Source organism: Salvelinus fontinalis, chromosome 25, assembly GCF_029448725.1.
Source record: "Salvelinus fontinalis isolate EN_2023a chromosome 25, ASM2944872v1, whole genome shotgun sequence".
Taxonomy (NCBI): domain Eukaryota; kingdom Metazoa; phylum Chordata; class Actinopteri; order Salmoniformes; family Salmonidae; genus Salvelinus; species Salvelinus fontinalis.
In genome coordinates, this window is record NC_074689.1 from 7,678,430 (window position 1) to 7,696,349 (window position 17,920).

At 44.8% G+C, this 17,920-nt stretch overlaps 1 protein-coding gene across 4 annotated transcripts in view; it reads left to right on the top strand.

The window, feature by feature from the left end:
* Positions 1-17,920, top strand: part of drosha (drosha ribonuclease III) — a 125,731-nt gene that overhangs the window by 17,148 nt on the left and 90,663 nt on the right. For all 4 annotated transcript variants that reach the window (XM_055881250.1, XM_055881249.1, XM_055881252.1 and 1 more), the window contains 5 exons: positions 2,012-2,111; positions 9,237-9,344; positions 11,913-12,020; positions 15,352-15,490; positions 15,602-15,662. In XM_055881250.1, coding sequence (XP_055737225.1) covers positions 2,012-2,111; positions 9,237-9,344; positions 11,913-12,020; positions 15,352-15,490; positions 15,602-15,662 — 516 coding nt within the window. The remainder of the gene's footprint in view (positions 1-2,011; positions 2,112-9,236; positions 9,345-11,912; positions 12,021-15,351; positions 15,491-15,601; positions 15,663-17,920) is intronic.

Sequence of the window (17,920 nt, forward strand, 5' to 3'; positions counted from 1 at the left end):
GCATCTCTCACAGGACGGTTGATGGTGGCACTCTTCTGTGTTGAGAGAGGGGGAATGTCGGAGAGCGGGTGGGAGAGAAAGATTGGCGTGACATTTTCACATGCGTCGTCACGGGGTCCTAAGGTTCCGCCGGGCGCTGTCGCCGTGGGAACGGCACGGTTTGTCTCGTGAATAGTAATCACACACACACACACACACACACACACACACACACACACACACACACACACACACACACACACACACACACACACACACACACACACACACAGAAGAGTAGAGGGAATACTGTACTGTGCCTGTGCATAATTACCAAAAGCTTACTGTATATTAAATTATCCTCTGCTTTCGTCTCCGAAGTGTAGAGAAAGCAACAATAACAACCAAAACAAGCGCCAATCAAAAGTGAAACTCTTCGGCTAGTTTCTCTTTGTTGTCTGTGTCTCTTATCTGTGACAGGGTTCCTGTCAGATACTTTAAGAAGATTAGGGGCCCATCCCGAATGGCACCCTATTCACTTTATAGTGCACTACTTTTGATTTGAGCCCTGGTCAAAAGTAGTGCACTATGAAGGGAATAGATGCCGATGATGAGGGATAGAAGGCTTTATCCGTAAACAGGAGAGAGATCTTCTCATGAATCCCTGCGAGTATTGTGTATCTGTTCAGGTCTGTGTCATTTGAGTGATGTTAGTCACCTTTTCTTAATGTTAGGGATGTCCGACCTTCAGTCTGTCTCTGTGCTCTCTTGCTGCGGTCACACACGCGCGCACACTCCCCGCAAACCTCGAAGCCGCAGACGACAAATTTATGGGCGGATGGGGACATCATTAACGACAGTTGGCTTTAATTGCATTGATGGCAATGCCACAGAGAGGAGAGTGAGCGGGGGAGAGAGGAAGAGAGAGGACACGGCTGCATATGTTAAGCTGCCCCTTCCTGTTTCCTTGCCTTAGAAAATAATGTTTAGGGTCGTTCTAACCACAGTATCTCTATGGAGGGCCACAGAGGGAGGGCAGATCGAGGGAGTGAAAGAAAAAGAGAGCGAAAGAGGAGTTGGAAGCAGAAGGTGGGGAACGAGTGTAAACGAGAGAGCGACGGCAGGCATGCAGCATATGTTAATGAAAGAGTTTGTGGCAGACACACACACCAGCCTGTGGCATCCTGAGAGCACAGAGTGGATCTTCTGAAAGGTCATGTGAGCTGGTTGGGGAGGGAGGCCTTCCAGGCTGCAGCTTCACCCTGCCCTCCTCTTCTCTGCCGCGTCCCCCGGCTGCCGTACAAACACACGCCGTTAGGCCGGTGGTGAGCCGGTAATCACGGCGGTAAAGCCGTCTCTGCCTCAGTCTCCCTCTTCACCGTTCACTAATGAAGTCGCCGTATTAAAACTCCCTAATTATAATTCCCCTCATCTCCAGTCCTCTCTACAGCATGTTTCTCTCTCTCCCTGTCCAGCCGGCCGCTACTCATATAATTGAATAACTTCGGCTATAAATGAGGAAAGAGCCTTAATGGAGAGAAGCGGTCAGAGATGGGCAGAGTCACAGTTAGTCTCATTACTAGAGTCAGTCCATCTGAGGAGGTTTTTCAATGGTCCATTATTATCACCTATCCCACAACAGTGTCCTTTTCAAACGCAAATTAAGACCAAAACCTAATAGATTGTTATCGTGGCATGTGGAGAGACTTCCCTTCTCTTGCCACACACACATGTAACTGCGGTACTTTACAGAAGAGTGAACAGTGAGTGAACTAGTCTTACAACAACCAACCAGCGCTTATATACTGTTGTATCTCTACTGCCTGGGTGGGTGAAAGCGGACTCACCGGCCTCTCTGGTCTGAAACAGGAGACCTACAGAAGAGCCATCCCAGTCCAAAACACACACACACAGAGCAGACTAATGGAGTAATGTCTGGAGGCTACTGTTAAATAATGTTAAATAATGGTCAGTGCTGTTGAAATATTGATATGTTGTTCTGAGCCACAGCTTGACTTCTCCCCCCCCCCAGGTACCAGAAGCTGTGGAAGAGCTATGTGAAACTACGCCACCTGCTGGCTAACAGCCCCAAGGTCAAGCAGATAGACAAGCAGAAGCTTACACAGAGGGAGGTGGGTACCACACACTACAGTACATCTCCCTGGCCTCATTATAATTAAGTATGACGCATGCCAGCTTCATGCAATTTCACAGGAGCGTGAGGCTGAAACGTGTACTGGTGTAATTACTAGAACCATCTAACACCAGATTGTAGCCGTGTGCTGCAGTGCTGAGGTCCTGATCTCTTAATACCGCATTCACTGCATGGGTTCCAAATGGCAAACCTATTCCCTAAATAGTGCTTTTGACCAGAGCCACATGGGCCCTGGTGACATCTAGTGTAGAGGTCGACCGATTAATCGGAATGGCTGATTTTAATTAGGGCCGATTTCAAGTTTTCATAACAATCGGTAATTGGCATTTTTGGACACCGATCATGGCCGATTACATTGCACTCCACGAGGAGACTGCTTGGCAGGCTGACTACCTGTTATGCGAGTGCAGCAAGGAGCCACGGTAAGATGCTAGGTAGCATTAAACATATCTTATAAAAAATCTAAATCAAATGTATTTATATAGCCCTTCTTACATCAGCTGATATCTCAAAGTGCTGTACAGAAACCCAGCCTAAAACCCCAAACATCAAGCAATGCAGGTGTAGAAGCACGGTGGCTAGGAAAAATTCCCTAGAAAGGCCAAAACCTAGGAAGAAACCTAGAGAGGAACCAGGCTATGAGGGGTGGCCAGTCCTCTTCTGGCTGTGCCGGGTGGAGATTATAACAGAACATGGCCAAGATGTTCAAATGTTCATAAATGACCAGCATGGTCAAATAATAATAATCACAGTAGTTGTCGAGGGTGCAGCAAGTCAGCACCTCAGGAGTAAATGTCAGTTTAATCTTAATGTCAATCAATCTTAACATAATCACTAGTTAACTACACATGGTTGATGATATTACTAGTTTATCTAGCTTGTTCTGCGTTGCATATAATCGATGCGGTTAATTTATCATTGAATCACAGCCTACTTCGCAAAAGGGTGATTTAACAAGCACATTCGCGAAAAAAGCACTGTCGTTGCACAGTGTGTACCTAATCATAAGCATCAACGCCTTTCTTAAAATCAATACACAAGTATATATTTTTAAACCTGCATATTTAGTTAATATTGCCTGCTAACATGAATTTATTTTAACTAGGGAAATTGTGTCACTTCTCTTGCGTTCTGTGCAACAGAGTCAGGGTATATGCAGCAGTTTGGGCCGCCTGGCTCGTTGCGAACTAATTTGCCAGAATTTTACGTAATTATGACATAACATTGAAGGTTGTGCAATGTAACAGGAATATTTAGACTTATGGAAGCCACCCGTTAGATAAAATATGGAACGGTTCCGTATTTCACTGAAAGAATAAAAGTTTTATTTTCGATATGATAGTTTCCCGGATTTGACCATATTCATGACCTAATGCTCGTATTTCTGTGTGTTATTATGTTATAATTAAGTCTATGATTTGATATTTGATAGAGCAGTCTGACTGAGCGTTGGTAGGCAGCAGCAGCCTCGTAAGCATTCATTCAAACAGCACTTTCGTGCGTTTGCCAGCAGCTCTTCGCAATGCTTCATGCTCTTCGCAATGCTTGCGCTCTTTATGACTTGAAGCCTATCAACTCCCGAGATTAGGCTGGGGTGCGCGCTAATAGCGTTTCAAACGTCACTCGCTCTGAGACTTGGAGTAGTTGTTCCCCTTGCTCTGCATGGGCCGCGGCTTTTGTGGAGCGATGCGTAATGATGCTTCGAGGGTGGCTGTTGTCGATGTGTTCCTGGTTCGAGCCCAGGGAGGGGCGAGGAGAGGGACGGAAGCTATACTGTTACACTGGCAATACTAAAGTGCCTATAAGAACATCCAATAGTCAAAGGTATATGAAATACAAATGGTATAGAGAGAAATAGTCCTATAATTCCTATAATATCCTCAACCTAAAACTTCTTACCTGGGAATATTGAAGACTCATGTTAAAAGGAACCACCAGCTTTCATATGTTCTGAGCAAGGAACTTAAACGTTAGCTTTTTTTACATGGCACATATTGCACTTTTACTTTCTTCTCTACCACTTTGTTTTTGCATTATTTTCACCAAATTCATTATTTATTTGAGGCTAAATTGATTTGATTGATGTATTATATTAAGTTAAAATAAAAGTGTTAATTCAGTATTGTTGTAATTGTCATTATTACATTTTTTTTTTAATAATAATAAAAAAGATCGGACGATTTAATCGGTATCGACTTTTTTGGGTCCTCCAATAATCGGTATCTGCGTTGAAGAATCATAATCGGTCGATCTCTAATCTAGTGCTCTGTGAAGGAAATAGGTTGCCATTAAGGCTGCAACCACTGTCTATAGCTTCGTTTCATCTATATGTATTTTGTCTCCGCTTGCTTCTATTGCCTTTGTTGAGCTATGTGTTACTTTCTAAAGTAGCTGCTGTCGAGGCTGGTGTAGCTCCAGCTCAGACTGTGTGTCTGTGTGTGTGTCTGTGTCTTAAGCGCACAGTCAATTAGCGTATTTCCAGGTAGCACTGGCTAGGGGCTCCGGTAGTGTCGCTTACAGTTACTGATATTCCCACTGTCAACCTATAGAGCAATTAGTTCACCACACACACACACCAGGCCATCACATCTCCAAGGGTCCGCTATTTCAGCGTGTCTTCACCCACCCATGACAATACAGCAACACTTCTATTATCCCCAACCCCCTGGGAACTTCATTAGGAGTGTGAGTGTCTGTGAGTGTTCGTGTACCACTTGTTCATCCACAGGCCGGGTACACGTTCATCTGTTCTTTTGTGCTGAATAATGTCAAATGAACGCTGCGACCAAACCAGAGCCCTTAAATTGGGGAAAGAAGCTTTTCATCTCATCAGAGAAGTTGGTTGGTGCTCTAGACGGGTGACTGCCTGTATGGCCCTTTGTCACTGTAATGTACGAATCCCATAGGGCGTCCTATTTCCTACATGGTGACCTTCTCTTGACCAGAGACCCCAATTGCACCCTATTCCCTATGAAGTGCACTACTTTTGACCGTAGTCATATGCATTGCACTACGTGGGGAATAGGGTGCCCTAGGAGCCCTGTTCAAAAGTAGTGCACTATATAAGAAATAGGAGACTATTTGGGATGCACTGCAGGGTCAGTTCCGATGTGTTGGGGCCTCTTGCCCCAGAGAGAATCCCAGAGGGTGCCTCTGTCTGCCCCTAGAGACAGACGTGTTGCACCCCAGTTGGAGGATACAGGGCCCCTGGCCGGCCGCTTTGATATGCTTCAAACATAGCTGCCTGTCAACGCGCGCACACACACACACTATTATTGTTATTTAAATACTTATTTTCGGTCTATTTTTAAATAATGTGGCCCAAATCAACAACTTCTATTGGAATTTGAAAGTATTTTCAAATAGTTTCCTATAAATAGCCTAGTACTTGAAAGTGTTTTCAAATTTAAAATGACTGGCAGCTATGGAAAGGCAGGTAGCCTAGTGGTTAGAGCGTTGGGCCAGTAACCGAAAGGTTGCTGGATCGAATCCCCGACCTGACAAGATAAAAATATGTTGTTCTGCCCTGAACAATGCAAGAACCCGCTGTTCCTAGGCCGTCATTGTAAATAAGAATTTGTTCTTAACTGACTTGCCTAGTTAAATAAAGGTTAAATAAAATAAATAAATAAGAATACATGGGCTAAATAAAGGTAAAATAAATAAATACAAAAATGCAGTGTATTTGGGTCCATGTATTTGGTGTATTTCTTGGGTCCATATATTTGAGAATTTTCAAATACTTTCCAAGTGTATTTAACTACTTGTCTTTTCAAATAAAAAATATCTAAATACTTACTTCCATGTCCTTATAATGTAATTAAAATACCCTGTGGATGGCAGTGTGTGTGGCATCCCGCTGATGGATGGCAGTGTGTGTGACCGTGTTCTCTTTGATGCGCAGGTCAAAGTAGGATGGTATTTATTAATGTTTTTGTTTTTCTTTCCTTGCCGTCGACAGAAAATCCTGCCCTTCCATTCCAGACTGTATCATGGGTAATTTAGGCACTGTGACAGAGATCCAAGTAACTGCAAAAATAAAGGGAACACTTGAGTAATGAGGGATACAAAGTATATTAAAATCATGTGCTTCTACACAGGTGTGGTTCCTGAGTTAATTAAGCCATTACGCTATACAAATGGCCTGTTGCCCATTATTTTGCTGCCTTGGCAAGATCACAGCGACTTTGAAAGAGGGGTCTCAGAGGAGCATAGGGGGTTTAAAGGGTGTGTCTGTCCCCAGATCTCAACCCAATTGAACACTTTTATAGGAGATTCTGGAGCGGCACCTGAGACGGCGCCCGTTTTGTTTTCATGCACCATCAACAAAACGCCAAATAACGGAATCTCACCCAGACTACACTTTTAGAATCTGTTCCAAGGTGTAATGAAGCTGTTCTGGCTCAATGCCCTATTAAGACACTTTATGTTGCCGTTTCCTTTATTTTGGCAGCTACCTGTACCATCCGTCCCCGTTTTGACGATGGCCCATTGGAAAGGGGGATACCTAGTCAGTTGTCCAACTGATTGTGTTCAACTGAAATGTGTCTTCCGCATTTAACCCAACCCCTCTGAATCAGAGACGTGCGGGGGGGCTGCCTTTATTGACATCCACGTCTTCGTCACCAGGGGAACAGTGGGTTAAACTGCCTTGCTCGGGCAGAACGACAGATTTTTACCATGTCAGCTCAGGGATTCGATCCAGCAACCTTTTGGTTACTGGCACAACGGTACCACCAGAGAAGACCGATGTGCTGACAGACATGTTCCAAGTCCTGTTTCTGATTCGTAGATATACTCTCTCAGCCCAGACCGTGGCCTGTATCCACAAAGAATCTCCGGAAAGGTCCTAGGAATCCTGTTAAAATCTGTTTTTAAGACACAACAAAACTCCCAGAGTAGGTTTTTAGGATGATAAGACACTGTCCAAGCTCTGAGCCAGGAGTCAAATCAACTCATAAAAGTTTATCTCGGCTGGTAATCACGACAGTTTGAGGTACCGCAAAGAAAAGATGGTGATGACGCATTGGCATTGTTGCAAGTGATGGGGAATAACTCATCGCAATGAGGCATCACCAGTCACCAGATGAGAACTCTATATTATGTGAACTAAACATACAAATTAAAAAACTGTTTAAAATCAATGTTTTAAAAAAATTACTTTAATACATTTAATTTTGTCCTTGAAACATTTTTCATTGAAATACTGTAGAATTCCATTCATTCCTATGGCGGACTGCTCCTACTGGGGAGTGCCAATAAAGCCTCTCAATGGCCAGTACATAGCATCAGCATTCCGGAGTTTATATACATTATTGGTTTTAAAGGTATGTCATTTTCGTCGAACACAAAGTTAGCATAAGCCCAAGATTCCTTTAATTGCCCAACTTTAGGCTATTTTATTTTTTACATAATGTTGAGCTCCAAAGGGATGACTTTAAATAAAACCACTAGACATATAAATAAACAATTTTTTTTTGTATTATTTAATTACCTACATCATGTTAAGTATTTAGGCATATCGTGAAATTGGACTCGTGAAATCATTGTCTGAAGCGCGAGAGATGCATGTCGGTCGAGATTATTTCTGGATCGCTCATATAGAAATATCAAAACATTCTTTTAACAACTCCGAAGCAATTGTATGTGTGTGCAGCAGCCACTGACTCGCTGCATATTTTTTGTGTCCTAAATATCTAGTCATGTGCTGCCTCCCGGGTGGCGCAGTGGTCGAGGGCACTGCATCGCAGTGCTAGCTGCGCCACCAGAGTCTCTGGGTTCGCGCCCAGGCTCTGTCGCAGCCGGGACGCACAATTGGCCTAGCGTTGTCCGGGTTAGGGAGGGTTTGGCCGGTAGGGATATCCTTGTCTCATCGCGCTCCAGCGACTCCTGTGGCGGGCCGGGCGCAGTGCGCGCTAACCGAGGGGGCCAGGTGCACGGTGTTTCCTCCAACACATTGGTGCGGCTGGCTCCCGGGTTGGAGGCGCTCTGTGTTAAGAAGCAGTGCGGCTTGGTTGAGTTGTGCTTCGGAGGACGCATGGCTTTCGACCTTTGTCTCTCCAGAGCCGGTACGGGAGTTGTAGCGATGAGACAAGATTGTAATTACTAGCGATTGGATACCATGAAAATTGGGGAGAAAAGGGGGTAAAATTAAAAAAGAAATGTCAGGAAATATGTCAGGAATGTCAGGAAAAAGTAGTTGTCAAAAGTAGTAACATTTTGGTACTTGGAATGTCTCTGGTGCAGACCTCCCCTCGCTGTGTTACCAGTTGTCTGCTCTTCTGCAGGGGCAGACACTGTGTACACTTTAGCCCTAGAACCACTGATTTTGGGGTTTCTAGACAACCAAGTGTGTGTGTGCGGTGCGTGTGTCTGTGAAAGCACTGTGTGTGTGTTGGAGCCCGTGCTGGCTGCTGGTCCAGTTTCCAGCTCTCTCGCACACACGCCCGCACACATTGGAGCACTACCTGGAGAGAGGGGAGGAAGGAGAGATAGCTGTATGTGCGTTCTGTATACCTGTTTGTGTGCGTCTGGTAGATTTGCATCTCTCTCTCTCTCTCTCTGTCTCTGTCTCTGTGTGTGTGTGTGTTCCTGAATGTTTAACTGTGTGTGGTGTAATCTCCCGTGGGCAGATTCTGCGAGTCGACCGAAAAAATCTGCTGTGTCTGAACGAGATGCACGAGATAACGAACAGCATTAGTTCTGGTTTTGGGGTTTTCATCACTGGTTATGTGGACGTATCAGGGTTGAGCGAAGGCGGTGCTTAAACGACTTTGTCTCGAGTGTTTTGCTCATGTGCACACCCTGGTAGGGGGGAAGCTTTAGCTGAGAGTTCCCTTTTGTGAGGGTGGAGACGTCATTCTTGCTCTCAACTCTCAATTTTCTACCAAGTATGAACTCAAGTTAATCACGCAGCTGACCAAATGACGCAATATTTTACTTCTGGGTTAACAGACATTGTGTGTTGTAAAGATGTTTGGCTGTCCCCTGTAGCAGCAGCACTAACCCAGTGGATCAATAATGTATGTGTGTTTTGTCAGGAAGCTCTGATCTGACACACACACACACTAGGCTTAATAATGCACGGGTGGTGTTTTATCAGGAGGCCCTTCAGAAGATCCGCCAGAAGAACACCATGCGCCGGGAGGTGACCGTGGAGCTCAGCAGCCAGGGCTTCTGGAAGACTGGCGTCCGCTCTGACCTCTGTCAGGTAGGCAGGAGAGACGCTTTGCTGCCCCACACGCACACAATGTACACTGTCCTCTCCGACACGCAGCACACCTATGCACAGATGCACAAACATGGATGCTCACTCACACATAGATACACACCCTACCACCTGTTGGTTATTCTAGCGTCATACCATAACGTCAGCCACGCATAGCAAACAAAGGTATATATAAAATAAAATGTATTTACATCAGCTGATATCTCAAAGTGCTGTACAGAAACCCAGCCTAAAACCCCAAACAGCAAGCAATGCAGGTGTAGAAGCACGGTGGCTAGGAAAAACTCCCTAGAAAGGCCAAAACCTAGAGAGGAACCAGGCTATGAGGGGTGGCCAGTCCTCTTCTGGTTGTGCCGGGTGGAGATTATAACAGAACATGGTCAAGATGTTCAAATGTTCATAGATGACCAGCATGGTCAAATAATAATAATCACAGTAGTTGTCGATTGTGCAGCAAGTCAGCACCTCAGGAGTAAATGTCAGTTGGCTTTTCATAGCCGATCATTAAGAGTATCTCTACCGCTCCTGCGGTCTCTAGAGAGTTGAAAACAGCAGGTCTGGGACAGGTAGCACAGGTCAGGGTTCCATAGCCGCAGGCAGAACAGTTGAAACTGGAGCAGCAGCACGGCCAGGTGGACTGGGGACAGCAGGAGTCATCATGCCAGGTAGTCCTGAGGCATCGTCCTAGGGCTCTGGTCCCCCGAGAGAGAGAGAGAGAGAGAAAGAAAGAGAGACAGAGAGAATTAGAGAGAGCATACTTAAATTCACACAGGACACCGGATAAGACAGGAGAAGTACTCCAGATATAACAAACTGACCCTAGCCCCCCGACACAAACTACTGCAGCATAAATACTGGAGGCTGAGACAGGAGGGGTCAGGAGACACTGTGGCCCCATCCGATGATACCCCCGGACAGGGGCAAACAGGAAGGATATAACCCCACCCACTTTGCCAAAGCACAGCCCCCACACCACTAGAGGGATATCTTCAGCCACCAACTTACCATCCTGAGACAAGGCCAAGTATAGCCCACAAAGATCTCCGCCACAGCACAACCCGGCGGGGGGGGGGGGCAACAACCCAGAGCAGTTTCTTGGCCGGTAGCTAGAGGCTAACACTGACGGCACATCAGCCATCTCATTCTCACAAACACACACCTGTCCCCACACAGACACAATCCCTCCTACCCCTAAACACACCTGCCCCCACACAGACACAATTACTCCTACACACACACACTTCTGCCTCCACACAGACACAATCACTCCTAACCCTACACACACACACACACCTGCCCCCACACAATCACTCCTACACACACAAAACTGCTCCCACACAATCACTCCTACCCCTACCTACACCTGCCCCCACACAGACACAATCACTCCTACCCCTAAACACACACACACACACCTGCCCCCACACAGACACAATCACACACACACACACACACACACACACACACACACACACACACACACACACACACACACACACACACACACACACTCCTGCCTCCACACAGACACACACACACACTCCTACACACACACTCCTACACCCCTCCCCATCGTCTCCTACTGAGTACCCAGTGAGTAAATTGGTCTGGGAGTGGACCCATGCTAATGTTATCTCAGCCACTCGAGCAGTAGCCTAATTTGAGCGAGTCTGATGGGTTGAGACACTGAGACACGGTCTTGCTTTGTTAATTGGGTGGTTAACAAGGCCTTAGAGTGGTGTAGATGTGGGCGGTGGGTAGGCAGTCGAGGGCCAGGGGTGGGCTGACTGATCAGCTCTGGGGCTGTGTGGGTTAGTGGTTAGCACAGAGAGAGAGATAAAGACAAACGGGGAGAGAGAGAGAAAGGAACAGGGAGATGAGAGAGAGAGAGAGAAAAAGATGGAGCAGAGGGAAAGAGGAGAGAGCGAGCGACGCAGCTCATTTGACTGACCTGTAGGAGCCCCGGGCTCCCCTGGTAACACTAATTAAAACATGCAGCCCAGCCTGCTCTTACACGGTGGTGCCGGGTTAATGGGTGTTCCACCGCTACACAACGCTCCCCCACTGTTCTCCTAGTACGGACTGATGAGACTCCCGCTAATGATAGCTCATATTGGTTACTCTCTTTCTCTCATTTACTCGCGCGGTCTCTCCCTCGCCTCTCTCCTTCTCTCTTTCTCGCTCGCTCACCCCTCTCTGTCTTTGTCTTTCTGTATTTTTGTTTATTTCTGTCTTTCCCTTTATTTGTTTTCTTTGACACCGGCTACGTCTCTGCACAGGCAGGACCTGTCGGCAGGTCCTGATTCGTCCGTGTCAACATTTGAATTTCCCCCACAACTCTTAATTTCTCCTCACGGCGAAGAACACATGCACACTGATTGGACTCGTGATTATTTCATCTCCCTCTCGGCCGAAGCGCCACTTAATAATGACTGTCTGATTTGATTATGCCATGTTCTCTCTCCCTTCCCTCTTACCGTCTCTCTCCACCTCTTTCTCACTTCGTCCACTTATCCCCCCCCCTCTCTCTCTCTCTCTCTCTCTCCGCAGCATGCTATGATGTTACCAGTGTTGACCCACCACATCCGCTACCACCAGTGTCTGAAGCACCTGGACGACCTGATTGGCTACGTCTTCAAGGAGCGCTGTCTGTTACAGGTGAGAGAGACGCGCGCACGTACACGCACACAGCCCATCAGGGCTGGAGCCTTCCAGAGCTCTCAGCATTAGCCGCAGTGCTTTCTCCAGCACAATTGGAGAACTGTCATACAGAGACCTGATACATTAGAAATGAATGTGTTGTATTCGTGCTTAAAGAAAGGGGGGTGGTTGACTGTTGCCTCATGCTCGTACACTCAAAGCCCTCTTACCCTTTCGTTCACAGACAGAGATCCCACTCATTTACCATGCCTGCTTTATTTGACTTGCTTTTTGGTATGTCCGAAAGGGGTAGGGGGTAACGAACATGGCAAATGAAAAGACACCTAAAGACCTAGTCAGGATTCCTGCATTTTCACGGACCCTGTAAAGCCTCCCTAATTTAGATGTGTGTTATTGTGCTCGCTTGCATGCATGTGTTAACCTGCGGTATTGTGTGTCTGTCTGATGTGTGTGTGATAGGAAGTGGCCTTACCTTTGTGTGGTAGTAATGATGGCATGTCATCATTATTGTTAAATAGATAGCCCTGGCTGATGGTAGAGGCCTTACACACACACACACACACACACACACACACACCACACACCACACACCACACACACTAGTAACAGCACCAGTCCATCTCCTGTATTTCCCTCTATTGTCCTGCAGGGGAGCTCTTGATTACAAGATCGTTTTCGGTTAAAGATGTAGTGACGGTTGGAGACATGCAAGCATCGTCGAGGATCTCCTGCCTGCCCCCTCGTCTTCTCTTCTGTTCTTTAAACAACCATCTCCACCGCTCAGTTTTGTCACCCCTGCTCTACATTCTCTTCTACCACCCCCACCACTCCTCTCTTCCCTCACCCACCTCCCCCTTCTCCCCAGGAACAGAGACGGCCCGAAGGTCCTCAATAATTAAACTGTAAAACTCTACCACAGCCCCATCTCAGATGTCATCTCTCTCTCTCTCTCTCTCTCTCTGTGTGTGTGTGTGTGTATATGCTGGTGACACGTGCAAGAGGCACCAAAGTGGATCATGTTTTCGTATGTCTAATTTCCAACATAATTAATGTAGTCTAATTTATGCTCCAATTCCTTTCATTTTTTAATTTTATTTTGTCTCTGAGACAATGATTGATCTTGCAAAAAGGGTGTCTTTGCATTGATCGAGACAACATGTTGCTGCTTATAAATTTTTTATGTATTCATATAACAAAATGTTTCTGTCAAGTTTCAAACTGCATTCCAAATGGGACCTTATTCCCCTTGTGCCCTGGTCAAAAGTAGTGCACTATATAAGGAATATAATGGGATAGGTTGCCATTTGAGACACATACAGACTTTCTGCCTGAATTATCAAATCAAATGTATTTATAAAGCCCTTTTTCCATCAGCAGATGTCAGAGTGCTTATATATCTAAAAAAACATCCTTAAACAGCAAGCAATGCAGATGTAGAACCACCGGGGCTAGGAAAAACTCCCCAGAAAGGCAGGAACCTAGGAAGAAACCTAGAGAGGAACCAGGCTCTGAGGGGTGGCCAGTCCTCTTCTGCCTGTGCCGGTTGGAGATTATAAGAGCCATTAAGGCCAGATCGTTCTTCAAGATGTTCAAAGGTTTATAGATGACTAGCAGGTTCATCTATCATGATTACTCATGTTTAGCCAAAGGCTGTTGAGCAGCCAGTAGACAATGCAATGGTCAGTACATCCAAAGCCCCATAACTTCATGCAGTCATAATTTTGACAGACTAGCATCCTCTCCAGAAACCGGTTTCGCGATAGCGATGGAATGTAGGATTATGTGTGTTTAATTATTATATATTTTTTTACGATGCATCATTCCTACAACGGCTGAAGATGTCACATGCGTTTCCCAAAACACCACGCAGAGGGAACGGTCGCAAAGTGCGTCGTTGGATCATGAGTCTATACTGATAGGATCAAATGAAAGGGAGCGCTGCTTTCTCTATTCAAGTCTTTCCTTAACATATATTTTAATTATTTCACAATACTGACGATGGATCAGCTCCTAGGGAGATTATGCAAATATTAAGGCGTGCCTATTCTAATGACTACCCAATAAAAATGCACAAAATCACAGATTTGGCACATCATTGCGCACATGTTAGGCCACACATCATGAACTATACTGATACAATTACAGACAGTAGCCTACCAATAGAAAAGTAGAACTCAAATGATTGAACATGACATTTTATTTCAATATGATTGAAATAGGCCTATAGCTTACGGTTTATTTTAATGCCATCGTCTCGGTTTTCATTTGAAGCGTCTTTTTATACAGTGCTTGTTTGTATTTGTAGGCAACTTTGTTCTGAAGATTGTCATGGTCACATAGAGACGGATAACCCACAAAGTTTTGCGGAGATCTTCTGTGTATAAAGTGACGTGGGAGGGCAAAAAAAAGCATCTGACGACGCATTTAGCTGTTCAACAAGTGGTCTGAGGCAGCCGTTAGATTCTGAGTCTTTTCAAGTGTAACGTTAACTCTGAGAAGGAGGATTAAGTGCACTGTCTTTGCCACTCGACGGTTGCATCCCGAAAGGCACCATTTTCTCTGTGCAGTGCACTTCGTTCGACCAGGGCTCATAGAGTGCCATTCGGGACACAGCCGACGTGTCTGACATTTCTCTGTTTGACCAACAGGGATCATTTAGAATTCCAAGTATTTTTTGTGTCAACCTTTCAGACAAGAGGACAAGAGTTGTGCTCGACTTCGACTCGTGCAAGGTCAAATAGTTCTGAACTGTTGAACGCACTTCTGTTTCTTTTAGTTAGAACACAAATTGATTTGTTTCTGTTCAAGGATACAACCCTGGTGGCGCCTGGACTGATGATATTGAAACCCCCTCTGTTAACTTTTTACATGTATCTCATTGGAGCTTGAAATTGATTTTAAGTTGGAAACCCGAGCAGTCCGTTGAGAGGAGAGATGAGTTAGTGTTTTTGCTGACAGAAGCTACATTTTGATAATGTTAGATTGATAAATGCTCGGCACGTCTTACTGAGAGTACTACAGGCATCTTCTCTTTTCCCTGTTGTTCCTCGGGCGACGATGTTCGGATGAGACAGACGCCCTGCTTTCCAAACAAAGCACAGTGGTGGGGAATATATGTAGATCTTCCAGTGTGCTAACTGGCTTTATTTGTTCCAAAATACTTGATTTATTTATACTTCTTTCCATTTGATTCATAATTTTTGGGATGCTAATTCCGATGAGTACATACTGTAGCTCAATTGATCCATTCAGATGGTGACACATACGGTCCCAGAAGAATCGCCCATCACCATCAGCAGATTCAGACTTCTTCTCCCTCTCTTTTCAGTTGGCCATGACTCACCCCAGCCACCACCTGAACTTTGGCATGAACCCGGACCACGCCCGTAACTCCCTGTCCAACTGCGGCATCCGCCAGCCCAAGTATGGGGACAGAAAGGTCCACCACATGTACATGAGGAAGAAGGGTGGGTACCTACAGTAGAATACAAAACGTGCACACGCACACGTCATCAATATTGACTGATGGATGTTTCTGTTGTCTATGCTGACTAACCAACCTCTGTCTGATTGGTCAGGAATCAACACCTTGATCAACATCATGTCTCGTCTTGGACAAGATGACCCCTCCCCCTCCAGGTAGGCACTACTTCCATAAGGAGGTCTAAGCAATGTCACCAACTTCTGATGCTGGGGTTATTCTTATTCCAATCCATTATGTAATGTACACTACCGGTCAAAAGTTTTAGAACACCTACTCATTCAAGAGTTTTTCTTTATTTTTACTATTTTCTACATTGTAAAACTATGGTGAAGACATCAACACTATGAAATAACACATACGGAATCATGTAGTAACCAAAAAAGTGTTAAACAAATCAAAATATATTTTATATTTGAGGTTCTTCAAATAGCCACCCTTTGCCTTGATGACAGCTTTGCACATGCTTGACATTCTCTCAACCAGCTTCACCTGTAATGCTTTTCCAACAGTCTTGAAGGAGTTCCCACATATGCTGAGCACTTGTTGGCTGCTTATGGCGGTTGGAATCAAAAATCTCCAATTTGAACTCCAAACCAAAGGACAAATTTCCAACCATCTAATGTTCTTTGGTGTCCTTTAGGAGTGGTTTCTTTGCAGCAATTTGACCATGACGGCCTGATTCACGCAGTGTCCTCTGAACAGTTGATGTTGAGATGTGTGTTACTTGAACTTTGTGAAGCATTTATTTGGGCTACAATTTCTGAGGCTGGTAACTCTAATGAAATTATCCTCTGCAGCAGAGGTAACTCTGGGTCTTCCATTCCTGTGGCGGTCCTCATGAGAGCAAGTTTCATCAGAGCGCTTGGTTTCTTTCAAAGTACTTGACATTTTCCATATTGACTGACCTTCATGTCTTAAAGTAATGATGTACTGTCATTTCTCTTTGCTTATTTGAGCTGTTCTTGCCATAATATGGACTTGGTCTTTTACCAAATAGGACTATATTCTGTATACCACCCCTACCTTGTCACAACACAACTGATTGGCTCAAACGCATTAAGAAGGAAGGAAATTCCACAAATGACCTTTCAACAAGGCATACCTGTTAATTGAAATGCATTCCAGGTGACTACGTCATGGAGCTGGTTGAGCGAATGCCAAGAGTGTGCAAAGCTGTCATCAAGGCAAAGGGTTTCTATTTGAAGAATCTCAACTATAAAATATATTTTGATTTGATTAAAACTTTTTTGATTACTACAGGGGTTCGTCCTTTAGAAAGTTGCAACGTTCTGACACATTATTTAAGTGTCAACAACTGGTACACATTATTGCTAGTTTGACCAGTTTTGGTGATCCTCTCCGGCTCATTGTCAAGTCCTCTCATGGTTACGGTCCTAAACCTGGAACGGGTAGCACCATAGAAAGAAGCTGGCTTGATGAAAACGATGTCCATTTTGTCTCTTCTCTTTGGTCGCCATGTCATTTTTTTGCAGGTAGGGGGATGTTCACACCTACAGTAGCCGGGCTATAAAGAGTCTATTGTCCTGCTAATCGGGCTACAAGTGTTTGAAAACCTGTTTTCAAAATGCCACCAGCTGGCCATCACTACTGTAAATAAAAACACAGCATATTGTTTACGTTCCTTATTGTATCCACAATGTCACAAATAATTTGTATCTACCTTTCCAATTACTTTCAGAGTTTGGGATTTACAAATATGTGCTTTTCATGTCATTTTTCGTTCAATTTAAGTATAACTTTTGACTGACGCCTTTTAGTGAGATGTCTAATGCTTGAATATTTAACCATATCTGCCCTACGAATTCATATCTAAGGGTCATTTTTCACTGCATTATTAGTTACATTGTTTTAGTTTGAACGTGCAGACAGGCACTAAGAACAGCGGGAATGTTACCCTAGTCAGCGCCATTATTAGTGCAATGCCCCTTAAAGTGTTGCTCCCCGCTACCCAGTGGGGCGTGGTGGGGGTCCACCCCCCCCCCCCCCCCTTCCTTCCCATGGGCTAGGTCCGTCTTCTGTGCACGGCTCTGCGGCCCATCCCGTGCCTTGAACCTTGCACCTTGCACCCCGACCAGTGTTTCAGTGGATACAGCTGGAGAACTGCAAGGCAATCCCAATGTGCGCCACTCGGGAGCCATGACCAATATATATTGTCCTGCTAATAACAGGGTTAATAATATATCTGTGAGAATATCCAAGGGGCTTTTTTTTAATATATAACTCTAACTTAATAATAATAATCGCTTTGTTTTAAAAATAACAATATTTTGAAGATTTCGTTTTCAAATAACGTAAAATGAACAAGAAAAAGGCCATTCTTGAACATGGGGTGAGACATTGTTACTCATTTATAAATAAAGCTAGTTTGTTGTTTAAAATTATTTATTTCTGT